The sequence below is a fragment of the Parambassis ranga genome, chromosome 16, assembly GCF_900634625.1.
Source record: "Parambassis ranga chromosome 16, fParRan2.1, whole genome shotgun sequence".
NCBI classification, from domain to species: Eukaryota; Metazoa; Chordata; class Actinopteri; family Ambassidae; genus Parambassis; species Parambassis ranga.
The window spans coordinates 11,281,610-11,302,034 of record NC_041036.1 but is presented as its reverse complement, the minus strand read 5'-3'; the positions used below and the strand labels follow the sequence as shown (position 1 = coordinate 11,302,034).

At 42.7% G+C, this 20,425-nt stretch overlaps 3 protein-coding genes across 3 annotated transcripts; 2 read left to right on the top strand and 1 right to left on the bottom strand.

Annotated features, from left to right (window-relative positions):
* The first annotated feature begins 519 nt into the window (after positions 1 to 519).
* LOC114448571 (zinc finger protein interacting with ribonucleoprotein K) lies at positions 520 to 2,958 on the top strand. The gene is made up of 3 exons (XM_028425597.1): positions 520 to 732; positions 877 to 1,174; positions 1,255 to 2,958. Exons 1-3 carry the CDS (start codon positions 706 to 708, stop codon positions 2,757 to 2,759), a joined length of 1,830 nt encoding a protein of 609 aa, XP_028281398.1. The 5' UTR covers positions 520 to 705; the 3' UTR covers positions 2,760 to 2,958.
* LOC114448570 (discoidin, CUB and LCCL domain-containing protein 1) lies at positions 2,897 to 12,434 on the bottom strand. Its single transcript, XM_028425596.1, has 15 exons — positions 12,281 to 12,434; positions 9,951 to 10,172; positions 8,986 to 9,123; positions 7,465 to 7,516; positions 7,307 to 7,379; positions 7,083 to 7,216; positions 6,963 to 7,000; positions 6,654 to 6,845; positions 6,422 to 6,531; positions 6,153 to 6,327; positions 5,983 to 6,072; positions 5,792 to 5,885; positions 5,512 to 5,549; positions 5,321 to 5,428; positions 2,897 to 4,484 (listed from the first exon to the last, which is right to left on the bottom strand). Exons 1-15 carry the CDS (start codon positions 12,381 to 12,383, stop codon positions 4,057 to 4,059), a joined length of 1,995 nt encoding a protein of 664 aa, XP_028281397.1. The 5' UTR covers positions 12,384 to 12,434; the 3' UTR covers positions 2,897 to 4,056.
* Positions 12,435 to 13,078: 644 nt separating this feature from the next.
* On the top strand, positions 13,079 to 20,221 carry LOC114448797 (glucocorticoid modulatory element-binding protein 1-like). Its single transcript, XM_028425981.1, has 11 exons — positions 13,079 to 13,200; positions 13,295 to 13,390; positions 14,292 to 14,439; positions 14,643 to 14,701; positions 14,849 to 14,970; positions 15,160 to 15,263; positions 15,702 to 15,886; positions 16,157 to 16,303; positions 17,800 to 17,937; positions 18,209 to 18,325; positions 18,401 to 20,221. Exons 3-11 carry the CDS (start codon positions 14,315 to 14,317, stop codon positions 18,859 to 18,861), a joined length of 1,458 nt encoding a protein of 485 aa, XP_028281782.1. The 5' UTR covers positions 13,079 to 13,200; positions 13,295 to 13,390; positions 14,292 to 14,314; the 3' UTR covers positions 18,862 to 20,221.
* The last annotated feature ends 204 nt before the right edge of the window (positions 20,222 to 20,425 follow it).

The following is a 20,425-nucleotide window of genomic DNA, read 5'->3' as shown; positions in this document are numbered from 1 at the left end:
AGTCGGCATGGTCATCTGCATGTTGTTTACATCACATGTTATGCCACTTTCTATATCATTTTTAAATTTGTCAGGTTTGCTGCAGTAAAGGGTTAAAAATAAAGCATTTGAGACATTATTTCAGTATGGTACCCATTATGATCTTAAAATAGACACAAAGAAATAACAAGTGGTTGGAAAGCGCTTGAGAAAATAGATAGTTGGTGCATCTTTGCATGCATCTTTTACACATTTTTTTGCAGTTTTTGTCCAGAAACAGATTAAAGATATAGTTAACTGTAATAAATAATGATTCCATTGAATTCTTTGGGTCAACATTGTATGAAAAAATGCGTTCATTTAATTCTAATTAAATTATATTATTAAAATATAATTAATTATTTTTGAAATAATAACGAATTGTGACATAATTTTTAGGAACATTTGTAAAATGTACATTTTAAGAGACAGGACTACCGTTCCTTCCTGTCACGTGGTTTTAAAACCCGGAAATACAACGTCTGGTGACGGGATGTTTTAAGTGGGCTACTTGGACCATGGACGTGCGATAGTCAGGGTTTATCAATGTAATAACAGACGTTCGTATGTATATATTCTATTTTAATTGTCGCTGTCGTTGTTTTTAGGAGTTGTGTGAACATATTAAAACGCTGCCGTAAAGCGGAGTCGTTCATCTGGCGCCAACTGCTGCGTTTGTTTGAATTCATGGACAAAGACAAGTGCAGCGACACTGTAAGTGTTTGGTTTATCAAAAACGTTACATTAGTGTATCTGGAGTTTCAGCCTTATTCACGAATCATGTAATGCATTGATAAAAGTAGGTTTGTTGGTTAGCGCTTGTAGCCTCTCCGCTCATGCTCTCTGTGCTTCTGTTAGCATGGTCAGAGCTCCTGGATGGACATGCATCAGTTCATTGGTGACTTTATCACATCTGCAAACCCCTCAAAAAATCAGCACGATGTCCTAAACGCATCTTGGGGCCTGGCTGCAGCTGCGGCTGCTGCTGCTGCTGGAGGTGGGGGTGGTGGAGGTACTTCTCTGGGGTTCAAAGCTGCTTCATTTGAAGCTATACAGCTACCAAGAACTGCCCAGGAGAAGACAGATGCAGAGCCCAGCAGGCGCATCCAGCCTGGGGCACCACAGAGGAAGGGAGGCACCAGAGAAAGAAGAGAAGGTGAGGGCTCAGTAAATTGATGGTGTCTGTCACCCCTTTTCTTGCTCAGATGTGTGATTGTTGTGATCTGTGTTTTTCAGATGTAGATGTGCATCAAGCCTGCACCTGCCCTGGCTGCCCATTCTCCGGCTCGCCACTTTCCTTTGAGACTTTGACACCTAGACAATCTTTGCCGCCACACACGGAGGCAGTGCGCCACCCCAAAGACATGAGTATTTCTGCATCAAGGAGTCTTAATAAGTGCTTAGCAGACACCACGGCATCCGAGCTAGAGGCAAGGTTGTCCAGCCAGCCTCAGACTGAGAATGCGGACAGCGGGACTCAGAACCAGGACCAAAGCTCTGACGCGGTTCCTTCCAGAGCATCCTTGTCCCAACTCTCCATGTTTCCCTGCGTGTGTTGCCACCGTGGCCTTCAAACATGCACCCATGTTCTGAGCCAGCAGGAAGGCAGAGACTTTCCTCACACCCATGCACATCATCATTTTCATCACCACCATTGCCCTTTAACATCCTGTTTACCCTGTCCTCAGCTGGCTCACTTACAGTCTCCACAGCTCTCTGGTCCTTTTCCCTGCTTGTCCTGCTCCTTACCTACTTGTGCTCAGGTTTGTCAGCACCAGCACAGGTCCACACAGCCGCAGGAGGAGAGGGCCAGGACAGCTACCACTCTGTTGCCGCTGCATCCCTGTATGCACTGCACTGCCTCATTTTCTAGGCCGTCCCAGTTGCTGCAGCACCAGCGCTCTGAGCATGCCCACAAACCCTCTGGATTTCTCTGCACAGAGTGCGGCAGGACTTTTAATTCGCACAGCAACCTCCGCATCCACCTAAATGTGCACACTGGTGCCCGTCCCTACACCTGCTCCGACTGCGGGAAGAGTTTTAGCCAGTCAGGAGCCCTGAAAATCCACAGGAGGATTCACACAGGTGAAAGGCCATATTCCTGTGGCTACTGTGGACGGGGGTTTCCCCATCTGGCAGGGGTCCGGGCCCATCAGCGGACCCACACAGGAGAGAAGCCTTATCGCTGTAACCAGTGCGGGAAGTGTTTCACTCAGTCAGGAGCTTTAAAGATCCACACCCGCATCCACACAGGAGAGAGGCCCTTTACCTGCAGTCTGTGTGGGAAAGGCTTTTCTAACCGCTCTGGGATCCGCTTCCACTACCGCACAGTCCACGGGCTGGCTCCTGAACACACTGGGGAGGCAGGAACAGCTCGAGGTTGTCCACCTGGGCGTCCCAGAACTTTGCCTTCAACCACTCTAAGACAAAACACACCAAACAGTCCAGATAGCAACTCGCACGCAGCTTCTAGTTCTCACAGTTCTTCAGAATTGAGTGCTGCTCATTCTCATGGCCCCGCCCTGCTTGAGGGAAAGACAGATGGTGGTAGTCACAGAGAGGGGCTTCTGTATGCATGTGAGGACTGTGGCCTGCGTTTTAAAGATGCACCGTCCAGGAACAGACACCAGGCAGTGGTCCATTACTCCAATGAGCAAAGAGATGAGGAGGAAGATGAGGAAGAGGAGGAAGAGGGGCAGAGGAAAGATTTTAACGCAGATGAGAGAGTTCAGGACAATTAGTGTTGATCACGCCCAAACTGCAGCCTTTACTGACTTTTTTTCATTCCCTTTAGTATAAATTTAAAAAAAAAAATCTATATTGCTTATACATGTAGAAACACAACCATGCATGTTATAACAACACAAGAAAAATGTTATTTGATTTATGATATGACAGATTTTAATGTTTGATTGGTGGAACCTTTATTCTTATTGCATTTATGCCCTTAAAATAAGAGCACACCCTGTAATCACACACCAAGCAATTTTTGTTAATACTTTTAATGTGCCTTATTCAGCAGTGGTAGAGGTCATTTGTAGTCATGTTTTCTTGTGGAACAGAAGACTGTCACCTGACCCTTAGTATACAAAATGCCTTGAAGTCAATATTCTTATCTTGAATATAAATCTTTTCAGTGTTTTCTTCAAAGTTGATCAGTGTGAACTGTAATGTCTTATATTTTATGTAGTCATTTAATCTTTTACTGTTGAGGAAAAAAATACAAGGAAGTTACACATTTAATGTAACATCTCTAAATGTTTCTCATTTGTGGGAGAGTGACTGTGCAGTGACAGAAGCCTAAAAAAATGACTCTTCAGTGTATGGGAAAGTATCTTCCTCTGTAGTTTTGTTAAACTATACGGAAAGAGTCATCTATCCTTGCCTGTTGTGCCTCTCTGTTATAGTACAATCACAGCATTTGTTTTAAATACATGTTTGTAATTTTACTACATATATCACAACTAGCTGAAGTATAAGAACCAGCAGACAAATAACCTATTAGTCTGAGGCTCACAAGAGCCCCCTAGTGGTCATATGTAATCATAACACTCTTTGTTACAGTGTTCCATTTATAGTGCTTTAAATTTTGTTTTTTCTTTTTTTTACAAAAAGTGTTGAAATTACACATTGTAAATACAATGTTTTGCAAGGACAAGTAACATATTCAATCCACCTTTGTTGGATTATCTTGTTAAATAGACAGAAGCATACATTTCTGTATTTGGAAAGTGCAGCTTGTGATTAAACATTTCATTGTAAACAGCCTCAGTGACACTGAACCTGTATTTTCTTGGTGCATTACAAGAAAAATGAACTGTACTACATGTACTACATACTTTCTGGAAGAAAGTATTTGTGTCTGTATGGCTCCAGATCATTGCACTGTTTGTCTAGTGGTCCTGTGTACATTACCCACTGGAAGCTCAGTTATGGCGCACTCTGGACAGCGCCATCCAGCTGAGTTGTCAACTAACGATTAGTCCATGCCCCACAGCACAGGAGGGTACTTTCTCTAAATGTCTGAGTTTGATGTGCTCACAAAGGCTCCTCATACGTGTGCTTCTGTAGTAAAGAGTCACATGGCCTTGGCTCTGCATAGACCAAACTCTCTGGCCGTGGTCCATTAGGATGTAGAGCAGGAGTGCAGTAACCATTGAACAGCATCCTATGTGAGGGACAGTCATACTGACTGTTACTGGGTGTCGCTGCACCAATAGAACATCGTCTGTGTACATTACTGTGAACAATCCCTGCCAAAGTTGGGAGGTTGGACTCAGATGGCTGGTCACCAAATGGGGTGGCATATTCAGGCTCTGGAGGAAGAGGTTCTGCATACTCTGGCAGGTTTCCAGGAGTGTCATAATGGTTGCAGGTGAAAGGAGTGGTGTAGCCCTCATCTGAGGAAGGTCTAAATGTTGACCCAACCTTCTGCCCAATAGATGTTGGAGCAGGCTCTGCATAATCTGAATTTACAGAGGAAAAAGAAGAAAAGCATTAAAAACAAGTATGATATTGTCCTGGGGGTGACATAAAGGAAATCTAAGAAGGTAGCGATCAATCACTTTTTGAATGATAGGGAAAATAAAAAAATCTTGCTTGTTTGCTTCTTGCAGACAGATATTTCTGAGAAATACTTCCTTTGTGCTGAATAGCATTCTCATACCAGGCCAGTGTAGAGCCCCTGCATGAGCTGTCTGGCCACCAACAATGTCTCCTCTAATCACAGGGATGGAGGCCAACAGAGTAGCTCTTGGATCCAACCACCCTTCACCCTTGCAGAAGAGGCTGTGGTGTGGGAGGCTTATTACCTTATTCAAGGGAACCTCAGAGCCAGAGCGATTTTAATTAGACCAGGTTTAGTGAGGACTTTGATTGTCTTAGCATTGACCCACTGTCCTGTTTATCACTGAACCTCTTAGTGAAAGGCCCCCTCACTGGGGGGAGGGAAGTGGGGTAGTCAGAGATGGGACGTCTGAGGGAGGAGGGGGAGAGCAGGCTGAGTGCCCTTTATCGAGCTCCAATTAAAGGGTCTCTTTCACAGGGGCTCTGTGGACCAAAGAAAGGAATGTTTATACTGTGACGGGGTGATGGGCTGAGCCAAGGGAAAGAATGGATAGCCCGTGGAGAGAGTTGTTTGCCTGTCAAGCCTGGCAAACTGACCACTGAAGCTGGTCACTGTTAGAGTGGGAAACATGGAGCAGGGAAGTGCTTGAGGTGACCAGTAAACTCTGAATGAGTTGGGGAAAAGGCAGAAGCTGATGCAACAGACCCTGTTAAATCATACAATAAGAATTCTCACCATTAAGAGGGGGGCTCGGGAGAGCATCATGTGCATTTCTTTCCAGAGGGTAGGAGATGAGTTCTGATTGTGGGCAGGGGAGACTCTTTGCCTTAAAACTCTGGCAACCTATTTGACATAAAAACACACACAATCATATTCAAATCTTCTTGAAGACAAGTACTACACCATTTTAAATGGATTTGACTTACTTGGGGGTAAAGAGTACTTCATTTGTGAGTCCTTTTTCCTGTATGGGGAAGAAAGTGAACACAATCAACCCTCTGAATGAAAATGACCTGGATGACTGAGAATCCTTCATCAACACAATCAACATATTCTATTGCAGCTGCACTTTAGAACACAACAATGACTATAGACTTATATCAACTTCAAACATGGGTGTGAGTCAAATAATAGCAATTGATAAGCACTGGCAGCACTCCATGTATGCACACAGAAAACAAACACTTTCTGTAAACACTGCAGTACCTTCGCTTCCACCAGACTCCAGCCAACAAGCAGCTCCCGCACATTATCAGAGCCAGCACCACTCCCACTGCAACGATTACAGGCTGACTGGAGCCTGCAAGAGTGCAAGTGTCAATGTAGGTCAGCGGTTGTAGGGAAGTACTATAGTTTAATGCAATGTACACAAAGCAGAATTGGATGGCGATACATACTTAGTGTTGTTTGAACTACCGGACCGTTTGTGGGGGTGGGAGATGGGCTTGGCCGTGGTGTGGCCATGTTAACTTTAACAAATGTAGAATCTGTTGGATGAATAGCAGAATTGAAAACTTTTATAACAACAACTGCAGACAGATAGATATACTGGAAGTCTAACACTCACCTCCAAATGCATGTAATCTTGGTGTGGCCTTTGCAATGGGACAACCTAGAACTTGGACCTGAGCTGAAGCTCTTCCATGCCAGTGCAGCGGCTGTAGCCGAATAAATCGTGCCACAACAGAGGGAAACAAGCTGTTGAGCACCCTGATGTGACCATCAGTGTAGGCCTGAAACACCTAGGAACCACAAAATCACTCAAGTCAGAGAACACTAAGGACCTCACATCGCTTCAGCTTCCCTACAAGCTTGAGGCTACAAATGATTGTCTACCTTTCTTTCTTTGCTCGAAGCACCTTTGTAAAGCTTCCAATTCTTTTTGTCTTTGCTGAAAAGAAGGTAGGAGTCTATGTAGTAATCATTTGATCCTGTTGTTATTATTCCTGCGAAAATAGAAAAGTATGAGATCTATCAAGATCTGTTTGATAACATGGATTTACAACCCTATTTAAGTGTTTTATAACATTTTTAAAATATACAATATACGTCTACATTTATGTTTTACCTGTGATAGTGCTTCTATCATTCAGCTCCACCTCCACCCACGGGTTAGGATCATTATTGTCTGCTGCCCAGGGTAGGAAGTCATGGCTGGAATCCATATTTGTGGAGGACCAGAACATTCTTTGCTCTTGACTGTTTGCATCCCAGAAAGACGAGGCATTTAAACCAGAAACACGCAGGATTTTATTACATTCTGTTAGAGGACCAGAGAAAAGTATCCAGTGTTTTATATACAGCATTTCCCCCTTATGATTTACTGTAAACTGTTGCAATGAATTTGGTAGTTATAAAAATCATCTCTGGTTCATACCTTGAATGAAAATCAGCTTTTTTTCAGATAATGATCCCCTGTTAAAGGAAGAAGGGTTTAAAGTTCAGTTTTACTTAAACCAACATTGAGCCAAATGACCGTTTTTAAAATGAGACACACATTTTAGAGAGGATTCCATTGGCAAAAGTGGATTCATAAAGTGTAAGACTTCTCTCTCGATTCACAGTGACATGACCTCCCAGACTGTCAGACACAGCTCCAGCATGGACAGCAGACTTGCACACGACTGAGGTCTGTAGTAAAAGTAAAGGAAAATGTATGAGAAATGAATTAAATCAAAACACACTAAAACAACTTAGGCAAGTGAAATGTTGCATGCTTACATCTCTGTAACCCTGTTCAGAGCTCCCCCAAACGTCCCCTGTGATATTCTTACATCCAGCAGGGCAGTACACACTGAGAAGCAGAGTTACATGTAAGAAACACCTGCAGCTCTACTAAAACAGACTATTATGAGAAGATGCTGAGGTTAAGTGCTTACCTCAGCTGCTCCATGCTAAAATGAGATCCTCGCTGTAAACATGAAATAAGACCTGAAAAAGACACAACAGATGTTACTTAAAAAGCATGTGGACTTTAACAGTTTGGTGTGTGACCTTGTGTTTCTTGCATAACAGCTCTTCACCATTCACTTAACCACACAAATGCAGTTTTTGTGAGGCAGTCTAGCAAGCGCTATAAGCAGTGGTGGAGGAAGTACTGAAGTTTGGTACTTAACGGTAAGTAAAAGTAGAAGTGTTACATCAACAATCTTACTTAAGTGAAAGTCTTTAGTACTTACTTTTAAATGCACAGTATTAAAAGCATGTACATGAGTTGTCTCTAAATATCTTGGTGGTGCCGTTTTGATAAAGAGTGCAGATATAGCTCCTGGTAATACCTCTGCCTGTACAGATGTTACTACTAGCAAATCCCTGCCAGCAACTCTTTTATTTGAGGCTGACACAGAATACACTGGTTTTATCCATGAATCGTTTTTGGGCCCTCTAAAATCAAACATTTTAAATACGGCCACAGGTAGCTCAGTTCAGTGGAGGCTGATTCTGGATCCATGTTCAATGGTACGGTTAGCTGCAAAGGACAGGAGAACCATTGCAGAAATGTAGTGGAGTAGAAAATATAGATTTCTTCAAAATGTAATTGAGTAAAAGTCTATTTTTTTTACGTAAGTAAAGTATAAATATGTAAAAAAAGAATTAAGTACAGTAAAGAAGTAAAATACTTGTGTGCTATATTAAGTGTGCTATATTAGGGGATGAGTGGTCACCACTGTTGATGTGACTGAGTCCTTTGTTACTGTGACTTTGTCACAGTTCACATGTACAGTGACTGGTCCTTGTGTGAGCACACAGACAGTGGTTTGTGTGTCTGGACACAGGCTTAGCTCCAGACACTGCTGGATTTCATAAACAACTCAAAAACAGGAAACTATGATACATACAGTGCAGGATGGATTACCTCATCCAGACAAAAGGAGAGCAACTCTTAATATAGACCAAAACAGTTATTGAAATTATACACAGGAAGAACTCTGTGACTGAACCAAAAGTATCAGCTTCCCAATAGAATATTACATACATTTTACAATGTTTTGTTACATTGGTAAATAGGCACATGCACAGTTAATCAGCAGCCTCTGAGCTGACTGAGCTTGCAGTGGTTAACAGGCTGATAAGAAGGAGGGGGAGGTGAAGAAAGTCACTCCAAGTGTCTGACTGTGGCCTGAGGCCTCATTCCTTCCTCTAGCCCAAAGTAAGGAGTCTCGCTCACTGTTTTCTAAGCAAACACGCCAGAGCAAAGACGGCAATGGAGGATGAATGCCAATAAGCTGTGACTCATGCGCTCCCATACACATAAGCATGCATGTGCACACACAAGGATAAAGCTTTACAGAACACTGGTGTTAAAATCACCAGTGTAAACTTGTACATCAGCATACACACTTCATACATTTCTTATCGCTATATAATTAAACATTAGAAACATAAGAAGATGAATATACCTGGATGCTGGTCTGTAGTATAAGACAGAAGAAACCCCCTTCCAGAGCGGTGCGGGCCTGACTTGAACATTATTGTCACTTCGTTGCTTTTAAGTGTCACATTCTTCTGTGTTGTATCAAGCTTTCCACACACAGGACCTGTAAAGAAACATACCCACTAATGACATTTCTAAAGCAGAAAAACATGCACATATCTGTCTGAAAACACAAAATTCTGATTTGTGACTGCACCTATTGCCAGAACTTGTATAATCAACAGGGGATGATTGATAGGTCAGTGGCTTAGGTTAGAAGGAGATGAGTAATACAACTCTGAGAAAATCCAGATACTGAATGTTGTCAAATTTTTTAATTCAGCAACCGTATTTTTCACCTTGCTGTACAAAAAGAGCACCCCACTATTACCCCGGGTCTTCATGGGTCTTCTCAGGGCATAAACAGATGATTGTATACAGGCTATCCATGCTTTTGAACAGCACTGACTTGCAGAAGTACAACAATATTACATACAGAGGTTGCTTGAATATGTAATGAGAGCTGTATTCCTCTGTATACGTGCCAAGTAGAAGGTCACATGGAAAACCTACATGCAAGGGCAGCTATGCTCAAGAGCAGCAAAAGCAAAATAAAAATCACGAGCCATGCTCTATGGAAATGATAATAAGACAATATGACAGCCAAACAGAATATTTCTATCTCCTGAATCTTGTAACCCTCATCCTGGTTCGTTGTCAAAGTAATGCCCTCAAGACACGACTTGATACACCTGGTTGCAAAATGTACACGTGTCTGTTGCGAAATTGGGTTTGCCGCTTCTGTCAGTGTGTCAATCGACTGGCATGTCTACAACCATGTCTGGGAGAATTTTAGTAATGACATAAAAAGTCAGCAGGTATTTTTTATAAAGATTGAGGGGAACATGTAAGGGAACATCTGACATCAAACTGGAATGTATTTACACTTACCCATGGTGCGTTCTCCATTCTTGTCTGTGATTACCATGGAGCCATTGCTGCACCCTGGACTACTCTCAATATCAAAATCTCCAAAGAGCAGCTGCAGCGTCCGCCCCTCGGGCACCCGAAGCCTCCACTTACACCAGGTGTTACTGGGATAGGTGCCGGGGTAGTTCTGAGAGGCTAAGGTGCCAGAATCTGGTCCCAGCAGTGTATGTCCACAGCCATTACCTGAAATAGCACAGACAGAAAAAAGCTATTGAGAAGATAAATGTTTAGGACATATCTAGGGAAGACTGTATGTGCAGTTCTTTAAGTACCATGTCGCTAAATACCTTTATCATAGTGAATAGAAATAGTATAACTACTAAGTTCCACTTCTAAAACAGCTGTGAAAAGTTAAGACTTGCCAACTACATTTTTATCAAATCCCAAATTACATAACCACAGACAATCTTGTCATCATCTCATTTAATTAATTCCACAGAATATTAACGGCTTTGTTTATTCCCTATTTCAGAACAGATGAGTAATCTGTCTAATCTGAACATGCGCAGTAAACCAGGGCATGTTAATACTCTTCTGATAATAGCTGCAAGATGACACAATTGCTAGTCGCTCCAAAAACTACACTGCTGCAAAAGACATTCTTCTAAGGTTAAGTCCAATGTCTGCGGTTTTTACTGTAAACCAGGAAATGTTAGCTTAAATCAAATGTAAGACAAAGGATAGAAAAATGTTTTCTTAAATGTTGACTCCCTACATCCACAGACCCATTAACGAGTGACTAACACTTGAGCGGGAACAGACAACACAAATATTTAGATGGTCTAACATCCATGTTGGTCAAAGAAAATATGAGTCAATTCCCCCAGTGGGATTAGTGCTGTGGGGGCGGTGTGCTCAGGTCCTACCTCCTGAAATGTCAAGTGGTGACGTGTTCCAAGAATGGTCAAAACTTGAAGAAGGCACCAGGGTCAGTTAAAGCCTAAACACCAACCCTGTCCCTGCATTCCATATAAGGCTACTGGACATTTGCTGATAGGAAACCACAGGATAACCTTCCACTCACCCCGTGCCACACATCCTGTATCCCACCAGCCATCCATCTACTTCCCAACAGCTCCCCAGCTTCCGATACCATAAACCTTTGAATGTTCCCTCTTTAAGCCCCCAAAGGATTCTCTGGAAATGCCACAGCGACAGTGTAACCGCAGGCAACAGAGCATGGATCTGTCGCTTTCCGGTGGGAGGCCACAGAGGCCACAATGCTGGGGAAGTTTTGGGTGGCCGGTAATTGTCCCCCTGCTCACTGAACTCCTTCTGTCTCCAGGCCAGTCTGTTTCTAGTTTTACTCTAAAACAGATATGTGTTCAGCTTGTCCTGACCAGTTTAGAAAATTTAGAAGAAAGCTGTGTTCAAGCTGGGTGGCAGGAGAGCAGACAGAAGCACACCAGCAACATTGTTTTCCACTTGCTGGCAGGTCCTTACAGGTCCAAACTAGCCGACAGGATGTTCACCTGTGCTCCCTGTCACTACATTGCCTTATACCGTCTCCTGTGTCAATCACAGTACTGCAGCACAGAAGCAGAAATAGTTCCCCTTTACTGTGGCCCCACCAAAGCAGGGGTATGCAATTAACTCCCCAAGTATGCCAAGGTGATTCACATTAAATAATTTACTCTGGACTTAATCATCTTCTGATGTGAGGAAACCAAAGCCCCAGAGACAGACAAACACAACAACAGAGATTTGTGGTATAGCTGACTGCTAGTGTCATAGTCTGCTGGGCAGTAACTTGTTTTTCTGTTTGTCTGTGTGTATACAGTATGGTCACTGTGATTCATACAGGGTCTGACTGCTGGGCTGAACCTGTGGGAAAGGTGAGCTTATAGCTGTGACCTGTCTGTAAACACGGACAAGGAATGAGTAAATCTAAGGAATGGTGCCATGACATCACTGTTCGACCTTTGCACCAACTACCAGCTAAAATACAGAAGAAGTCTAAATAAACAGATTAATATAAGGTTGTTATGGCCTAACAAGAGACACGCCTAAATATTAGTGACATGTCAGTTTTTGTCGTGTTTGATGTAAAATATGATCAACATAGTGTTTCGCATGTGTGTATGATAATTCCTACTTATGACAGAACATTTTTAAAGTATGTTTGTCACATTTGATGCTTTTACAAACATTCACATAACATTAATTTAGTTTAAGAAAACATCCTCCAACAGTTTTTCTGTTTTTAGTTGCTAGCGAGCAACAGCAAGCTAACAAGATCTTTCAAATCAACAGCTCTTATCTTATCACGGACAAAACAGGCGTTTTCTTACCCTCCTGGCCGTGAACACACACGGGACAGACGTTAAAAGTGATCCACAAACCGAAAATAAGACTCTTTACAGCATGCCCGATGTTTTCGCTCTTTGCAAGCATGATTTCCAGCGCGATGAAGTGTAAGGTGCATGCCTCGGTGGGTCGAGGTCCCGTCTTCAATAAAAAGTTGGAGCACAAAGTACTGATATTTACTATTGGCCACGAGGCGTAAACTCGACTTTCTATTGGTTCTCCTGGAGTGTCAATCAAAGAGTGCCCAGCATTCCATTCCCAAATATGGGCGGGCTGATCTGAGAGCAGCCGGTCGCAGCAACACCAATGAATGATGGCAGCAATAAACCTACTTTATCTAATATAATCCTGTAAATACTGCGTGTATAATTTTAAAAAGCAGCGTTTCGGAGCCACAACGAGTTAAAGACGACATGTTATAAATTCTCAGCCAAACTAATCGGCACACCAACACTTTTTTTTTCCAAACAGTGCGAACACTGCCATCTTCTGGTGGAACACACGCAACAACAAAAACAGAACAGTTTGGGACAAACAAACACAAAATAGAGGCACACAAATTAAGAAATTAAATAAAAAAAACATGCACGATGCGCCTCGAGCCAGTAATCAGAAGAAAGGTTAAAGCTTTGTTTTTTGATCGTCTTTATAGATCAGAAACATGTGTGTGTATCCTTTCCGCCGCCTGTGGCAGCGTGTCATGGAGGCGCTCGCACCGAGCCGCATAAGAGCAGTTTGACCGATTTACACATCGCGTGCGAACTAACCGCTTCTCGTGACAGCGGGACAGATGCTTCTCAGGCAAATGCTGCCTTCACTGCAGGAAGTGTGGCGAAGCAGCACGGCGCATGCTCTCCCACCTCTCTGACAAGCGGACGATGAATTATCCCCTGCTGTAAAAACGGTGAGTAAAACTATGACAATATTGACAGAAAGTATCGGATTAGGGTGCCGTAGACGTTTTGTTTTGATTTTGTGTTGTGTTTGTGTGTGTGCAGCTTTTATGGAGGAGCAGTGCGTGCCGGTGTACTGTTGTTGGCCGGGGTGTGCGTGCTGCCGCACCAGCAGACGTCAGTTTGAGTGGGTGAAGGAGGGTGAGAAAAGCACGCAACTGTGGAAGTCGTTGGTGATCTAACAATGGCTGTTTAATACAGTGTGGAATATGTTGATCAATTCACTGAATGACAAAGCTGTTTGTTTTTGTACTTTAAAGTTCGTTTAGTTTGTACATTTTCTGTTATTAGGAGAAGTTTTTTAATTTAATTTAGTCCTTGTTTACCAAAGGGGATTTAAATTCCACCCGCCCTCCACTTCCTATTGTATGTGTGTGTAACTATACAGTGCACAGTTTATTCTCATTTGACCCGTTCAACTTGTATTTATGTGCTATATATTTATATTCGGATCTATATTGGCCATCTGCACATCATAATTACATACCATAGCTTCATTGTAGCTCTCCAGAAAAGCTACTACATGACAGTAAACAAGAAGATTTAACATGTGTTTGCAGACTGAAGTCAAACAATTTTTACTTAGATTCGTGACAACACTGCTGCAAACTGAATTTGTTTGTTTGTTTGTTTTTCAATGATGTCATGTCTTTGGCCAAAGCACAGATATTACACACACATGCACACAAACATGAATGACAGGGCGGTTTCACTTGTTGAATCTACTGTGGCTGAATAGATTGTTGAAAGTGTTGCACACCTCAAAGCCCAGGTTTTAGTTCAAACTGTGAGCTTGCGTCCCATCTTCCAGGACACAGCGTTCATTCATGAGCAGCAATAAATGAAGCAAGTGTGACTCATATGACGGTTATGTCATGTTAAGCCCCAGTATGGATTCATTTCTATGACAGTTGCATGCCAGTACAGTCAGTGACAGTTGGGGAGGCTTTTATTGATGTGTGTGTGTGTGCATTAAATAGTATGCATGCATGTGTGTGATGTGGATGTTAACATGCGTGCTTGGCTCTCTCTCTGTGTGCAGCTCTGTAGGGAGTGGGGGTGGCAATGGCGGGAGCTGAGGTCACCATGTCTTCAGGGGAACTCATGACAGTGAAGGAGGAGGAGGGGGAACACAGCAGCAACGACCATAAGACCCCAGTCATCCTGCACCTGCAGCCCATCGTGCATGGGTAATACTACACTGTTCAATAGATATTTTTCATTTCACTGTAAAAAATAAATTAAGTACACACATTTCTGTTTGCATAACTTATTGTAACAAATGCATGACATTCTACATTGGTGTTGTTTATATTAACTTTAACATTGGCTGAAATCAAAACTCAAAAGTTGCTGGCTGTTTTTATACGTGGGACTCTGTCGCCTCCTGCAGGATGAATGCTGACATTGCTCACAGCGGTACTACACTCCTGGCCATAGAGACACATCCAGGTAAGTGCAGTCATCTGACACATAATGAACACATATCAAAATGGAGCTGCACTTTTCAAACAGATTTAAGTAGCTCATGGTTCCATCTTTCATTAGGAGCTAGGATGGTACTGATGTAAATCCACACTTTGTTCTGTGATGTTTTAGAGAACAGTAAAGCAGATGGAGAGGAAGTGGAGTATGGCTACCCCATCACCTGTGGAGACAGCAGGGCCGTGCTGCTCTTTAAGAAGTTTGTGTGCCCTGGAATCAATGTCAGATGTGTCAAAGTAAGTTGATATATGTACGGTTATCGAGTGCTGGTGAATTATTCATGTACTTAATACTGTAAAGTGACCTTTCCCAGTCAAGAAGCGTGGTTATTGTCACATTTTGGCTGCCCCCTCTGTCTTATTACTTTCACTTTGCATGTATAAGAACTTTCATTAACATAAATTGTGTTGTCCTCTTTTTCACAGTTCAATGACCAGCTCATCAGTCCTAAGCAGTTTGTGCACCTGGCAGGGAAAGCCACTCTGAAGGACTGGAAGAGAGCCATCAGACTGGGAGGGGTTATGCTCAGGTATGAAACATCTCTCTGTCCTCACTCTCACAGCATGACGGAGATGCTGCATGCTTATCTGCCTTTGAGGTCACTTTACCCTGCTGCACTTGGATTAGAGCCTCAGACATATAATTTGCAGTTGCATGGAGTCTGTCAGTGTCTGCCAGGACATTCCAGAGGTAGTCGGTAAAGCAGGATCATTGTGATCTCAGGATCAAATAGCAGGCGTGCACGCTATTGAGTGATACTTCTGAAGTCTTTATCATGCTTGTACTTGTTAGTGGTGTTACCATAAGGCAATGTACAAAACTCAGCAGGCAGCATCTCTCCCTTTTATATTTATACTTATGTGTGCATCAGAGACACCACTAGGGGACGCTATCAGCACATTAGAGAAAAACATGTTCTTGGATTCTCTGCAGCATTGTTTTTTTTAACCTGCATTTCCCCATGAAGGAAAATGATGGACTCTGGCCAGATTGACTTCTACCAGCATGACACAGTGTGCAGCAACACCTGCCGCAGCACTAAATTTGATGTGCTGATCAACAGCGCGCGGCTTCCTCCAGGGAGCTCGGTGCAGCCGAGCCTGTCATGCCTGGCTCTTGACCCTGTTGGAGGACAGGTGCCTCCCTTGACAGGTAGATTTCTGCTGGCATTTACAGTTGCCTGTTTTTTTCTCTCTCCCACATATGCTTGAGCTGCTGTTGTATCAATGAGATGACACAAACTGAAAACCTTCACAGCCACTTATATGATTCATTGAATATTTATAGTGTTAAATAATAAATACCTAAATAAGCAGATCTGATTTGCAATGTACTAACCAAGAACAGTAGCTTTCCCACTGTGTTATAAAGCAAAGTTTTGCATTGTTTTTACTGTGTATGCATGTTTTGTTCTCTTTTAAGGAGATGTGCATGATGCAGCGGAGGTCGTGGAGAGTTTGGAGGATAAGTTTAGTGCAACATCAGAGTGGAACGCTGGTCCACCACTGCTTATGAACCCCACACCCGCCAATGGTCATTCTAACAAGAGAAGGAGGACTGAAACACCAGGTAAATATACATGATGTGAGCTCATGTTTGGCTTTCCCATGAGAGTCAAAAGAATCGAGGCCTGCTGCTTGGCTCCTAAAGGGTGTGGCAGAAGGCCACGAGACAGATACAGGCTCCACTCAGCCACTGCCAGTTGTAGCACACTTTAAGTTTTAAAAATCATCTAACAAGTCAGTTAATTCCCCATACATCTGTCCTATGCTGACCACACTAGACTGCTTATTTCTGCTGTACAGTTCAACCTTTTAACATGAAGGTCGATGGCGTTTGACTCAGTCAGTGGTCATGTGAGGAACTGCAGTTTTTGAAACTTTCTGTTTCAGCCCTGGAGGTTGTTGCTTAGTTTTAAGACAGGCTGTAAACTTCATCACTGACATCCTCCAAAGGGCAAAGATTGCACTTAATAAGATTTTTATTTTTTTTTGGGGGGGGGGGGGGGGGGGGGGGGGGAGGGTCAACAATCATTTTGGGTGCCATGCACTTTAAAGAATTTATACGTGACATCTGCTGCCGTTGTTGTTTGACCCCACTGATACACAGAGCCAACAAACCTCTGAATCTGCAGATTGTGGGATGTTCAGCCATTTCCTGTAGACTGTCCTTAAAAAGTTGCTGACCAAAGGCAGGCACAGAGTCGTGTCCTTTTTTATTACCATCAATGGCAGCTGACATTTCCATTTCCATGTGTGGCTTTTCTTTTGGGGTCCTAAGCTTTGATTTAAGGGCTTTTAAAGGTGACCTGATTAGGCAGTGTTCCAGGTGGACCACACTAGGTAAAATAGCTTGAGGTGACATGTGGCAAATTGCAGTGCGTCACTGCACATGCTGTATTGCTTGTCATAGGGCTTAAAACAATCTCTCAGTGAGCATACTGAGCTTATGGCTCCACTCTATCTACAGAAGGCCGTTGCTTTACAGCAGTGTAGGGGGGGGGGGGGGGGGAATAAATGAGATAGCTGTAAATGGGATTTGGAATATTTTCACTCGGCGTATTGCATTTATCTCCACAGATATTTAAGCAAACATGGCAGTGTGCACATTTATTGTAAGATAAGATATCAGGCACCGCTGACATTTTATAACTCTAATGTACTTTTTCTCAGTTTTGTACCGATCCCTAATTTTTCATTCTGCCTGCCCTCCTTTCTCTCTTCTTAGAGTACCTCTTTTTTAACCCATTTTCCTACTCTTTCCTCTGTGTCATCCAGTCACCTCTCCAAGTACTGCGCCTCTCCCATTTCCTTTATCTCCTCATATCTGTCTTTTTTTCACTGCTTCTCCAACCTTGACATCTCCTCCTGTGTTTCCCTCCTCAGCGCCTCGAATCTCATTTCTTATTTTGCTGCATTCTCAGGCCCACACCAGAATTGCATACACACCTCTGTCTGTGGTGGTGCCTATCTGATTTAATCTCATCTCTCTGCAGCCATTTAAACCCCGCTAATAAAAACACATGCATTCTCCACACACCATTACACCTATCTGCCCCTCTGTAGATGGAGTGTTGAGTCTGTGGAGGGGTGTGGCGGACACCGGTCTGATGGGAGAGGTCCTGTCTAGTCTTCAGACTGAACTGTTAACCATTTTTAAAGGAGTGGAGCTTCGCAGTGAGAAGGCAAACCTGCAAGAGACAGGTAATTTCCCACAGAGGGACCCATCCAACTGCTAGACAGTGAGCAGAATTTTTTTGTATTGATTTTGCTCAGTCAAGTTAAAAAATGAAAATCAAATTTTCCATCGATTTTTAGGATCCACTTACTAAACCTGGTTTGAGAAGGAAATTCATCGACATTGATTTTTTTAAGTGATTTCTAGACCACCACATTTTATCATGGACAAATGAATAAAGACTCATATTAATTATTCAGGCCCTGTAGCTGACTGTTGATTATTTTGTTTTGTCAGATGCCGTCATACTTAATTCCTTGTGTGAGATGTTCGGGCTTCTAGACTCAGTGAAGCAAGCTGTGGACCTGAGGCGCAGCCAGAATGAAGAGAACAAAATCCATAACAGTGTTTATGGTGAGCAAGCTGTCAAACACCACACACAGAATTACATCAATGGGTTGTGTTCACTGATATCTAGTTGTTCTATAGTGTTGGATGAGATCCTGGAGGAGCAGAGAAAGCAAAGCTGTGACAAGAACACACCTTACAAAACCTTAAAACACCCTCGACCTCAGCATCAGCGACAGAGTTTGTCGACGTCCATGAAAACAAGCACGGTGATCCAGCCTCTCTCCGTCGCCAGTTTGTCTGCCGCATCTTACGCTCAGCTCTTCACCCATTTCTCTGCCTTCACTGGCCAGCAACACCAGTCCACTAGAAGAACAGACAGGGATGGCCAAGCTACCAAGCAGGAGACAGGGAACCAGGAAAAGAAACAGGAGTTCAGCAGGAAAGAGGAATCCTCAGGGATCCCCGAAGAACCTGCACATAGGGATCTCGAGGTTCAGGAACAAAACTCTCACATTAGAAGTGAGGAGAGCAAAGGCTTGGATAACCTTGAAAAGGGGATTACAGGCAAAAAGACATCAAAGAAGCATAAAAGTAAGTAAGCCAGAGGGATTGTGTGGGACTAATTGAGGGAATGTGCCTGAAACTGAAAGAAGAGACACAGAGAAGAAACCATTGAAGAACTCCATCCAACATTTTTTGTATGTTCATGCAGGAGTTGTGGTCTCTTCAGTGGTCTCACAGGCACAAAACTGTACATAATAAATATACAATTTTTAGTGTTAAGACCTATTAGAGCTGAAAAAAGTTAAGTAACAGAAATTTAAAGGCACAGTTCACCCTAAATTCAATTCATATTTTGCTAAACATCAGATCAGTTTGGTTTGAGAGTTTTTTGAAGATGAGGGGAAAAAACTCATGCAACTTAGAATGTTTGATTTTGCTGAACTTTACCTTGATCTGTATTTTTTTTTATTATCTAGTACTGCACAAAAAATGCCAACATTTCTCTGGTCCCAGCAGTTTTGATTGTTTTGTGTTTGGACATTATTTTGCAATATGAAGATGTCACTTTGGGCTCTGGATAATTGCAAAGACATTTTTAAAACAAGTTTTCAATATTTTATAGTCAAATGGGGAATCTGCAGTCCTCAGAGATCTCTCCTGCCTTAGGTCTGTTAGATATCGTGTTAGTAGGTCTAAATTCAATGACAGTCCTTTCCCTGTTTAGAAGTATATTTTCTCCTGATATTTGCAATGTAAAATAATTTAGTGGGTAAAACTTGTGTGTTGTTGTGTCTCACTCAGGCTTTATAATGCCAGCCTTTTGTGCTGCTGCTCTATACAGGGCACTGTGGACCGCTGCAACATGCAAGCATCTTTACATTACATCCCTCTGGGAACAAATCTGAAGAGGAAACCGTATTAAGGGTGATTGGGGCCGGTTTTGATGCATGCATGTGGAAGTTCAAAAACATTTTCTGGTATTTTGCAACTAACTTTTACAAATCTGAGAGTCTACGAATCCACGGTGGTGACAGATTTCATCAAAATGTAGATTTGACCTCATGCAACAGCGGCACTATTCACCCATCAGACCACTACGTCTTCTCCAAGACAGAGAGGGAGCCTCATTTTTACAGTGATGGGTACAGCACCCCTGATGTAGACCACCTTCTAGAGCTTGTACAAAGGAAGTGGAAAAAACAAACAAATACAATACAAACAAAAACAAATAAACAACAACAATGTGCCAGGTTTGCTAAGATGGGCTCCTTCCATCTCAGGCCACAGACTTATTGACAGTACAGTTCCAAACTGACAATAATAAAGATGATGATATAAACACATTTTGAATAAATTTTAGTAGAGGCACTGCTTGTGTTCTACGATACACTCAGTCAATGTATTGATCCTTTTGATGTTAGGTTGTTAATAAGAATTGTAAAGTGCTAACAGTTCACTGACACATCTCTCTGAAGTGTCTTGTTGATCTCAGGTTTCTTACACTCTGACCTCTGGTGTGAATGCCTGTTACCTCAGGTTCCGTCACAGGACTGAGGTTCAACAGTAAATCGCCTTTCAGAGGAGAAAACAGTTTTCTATCTGACAGCCAATGGAAATGGTCTTTTGTGGAATCATTGCTTGGTGTGTTTGACCATGCTT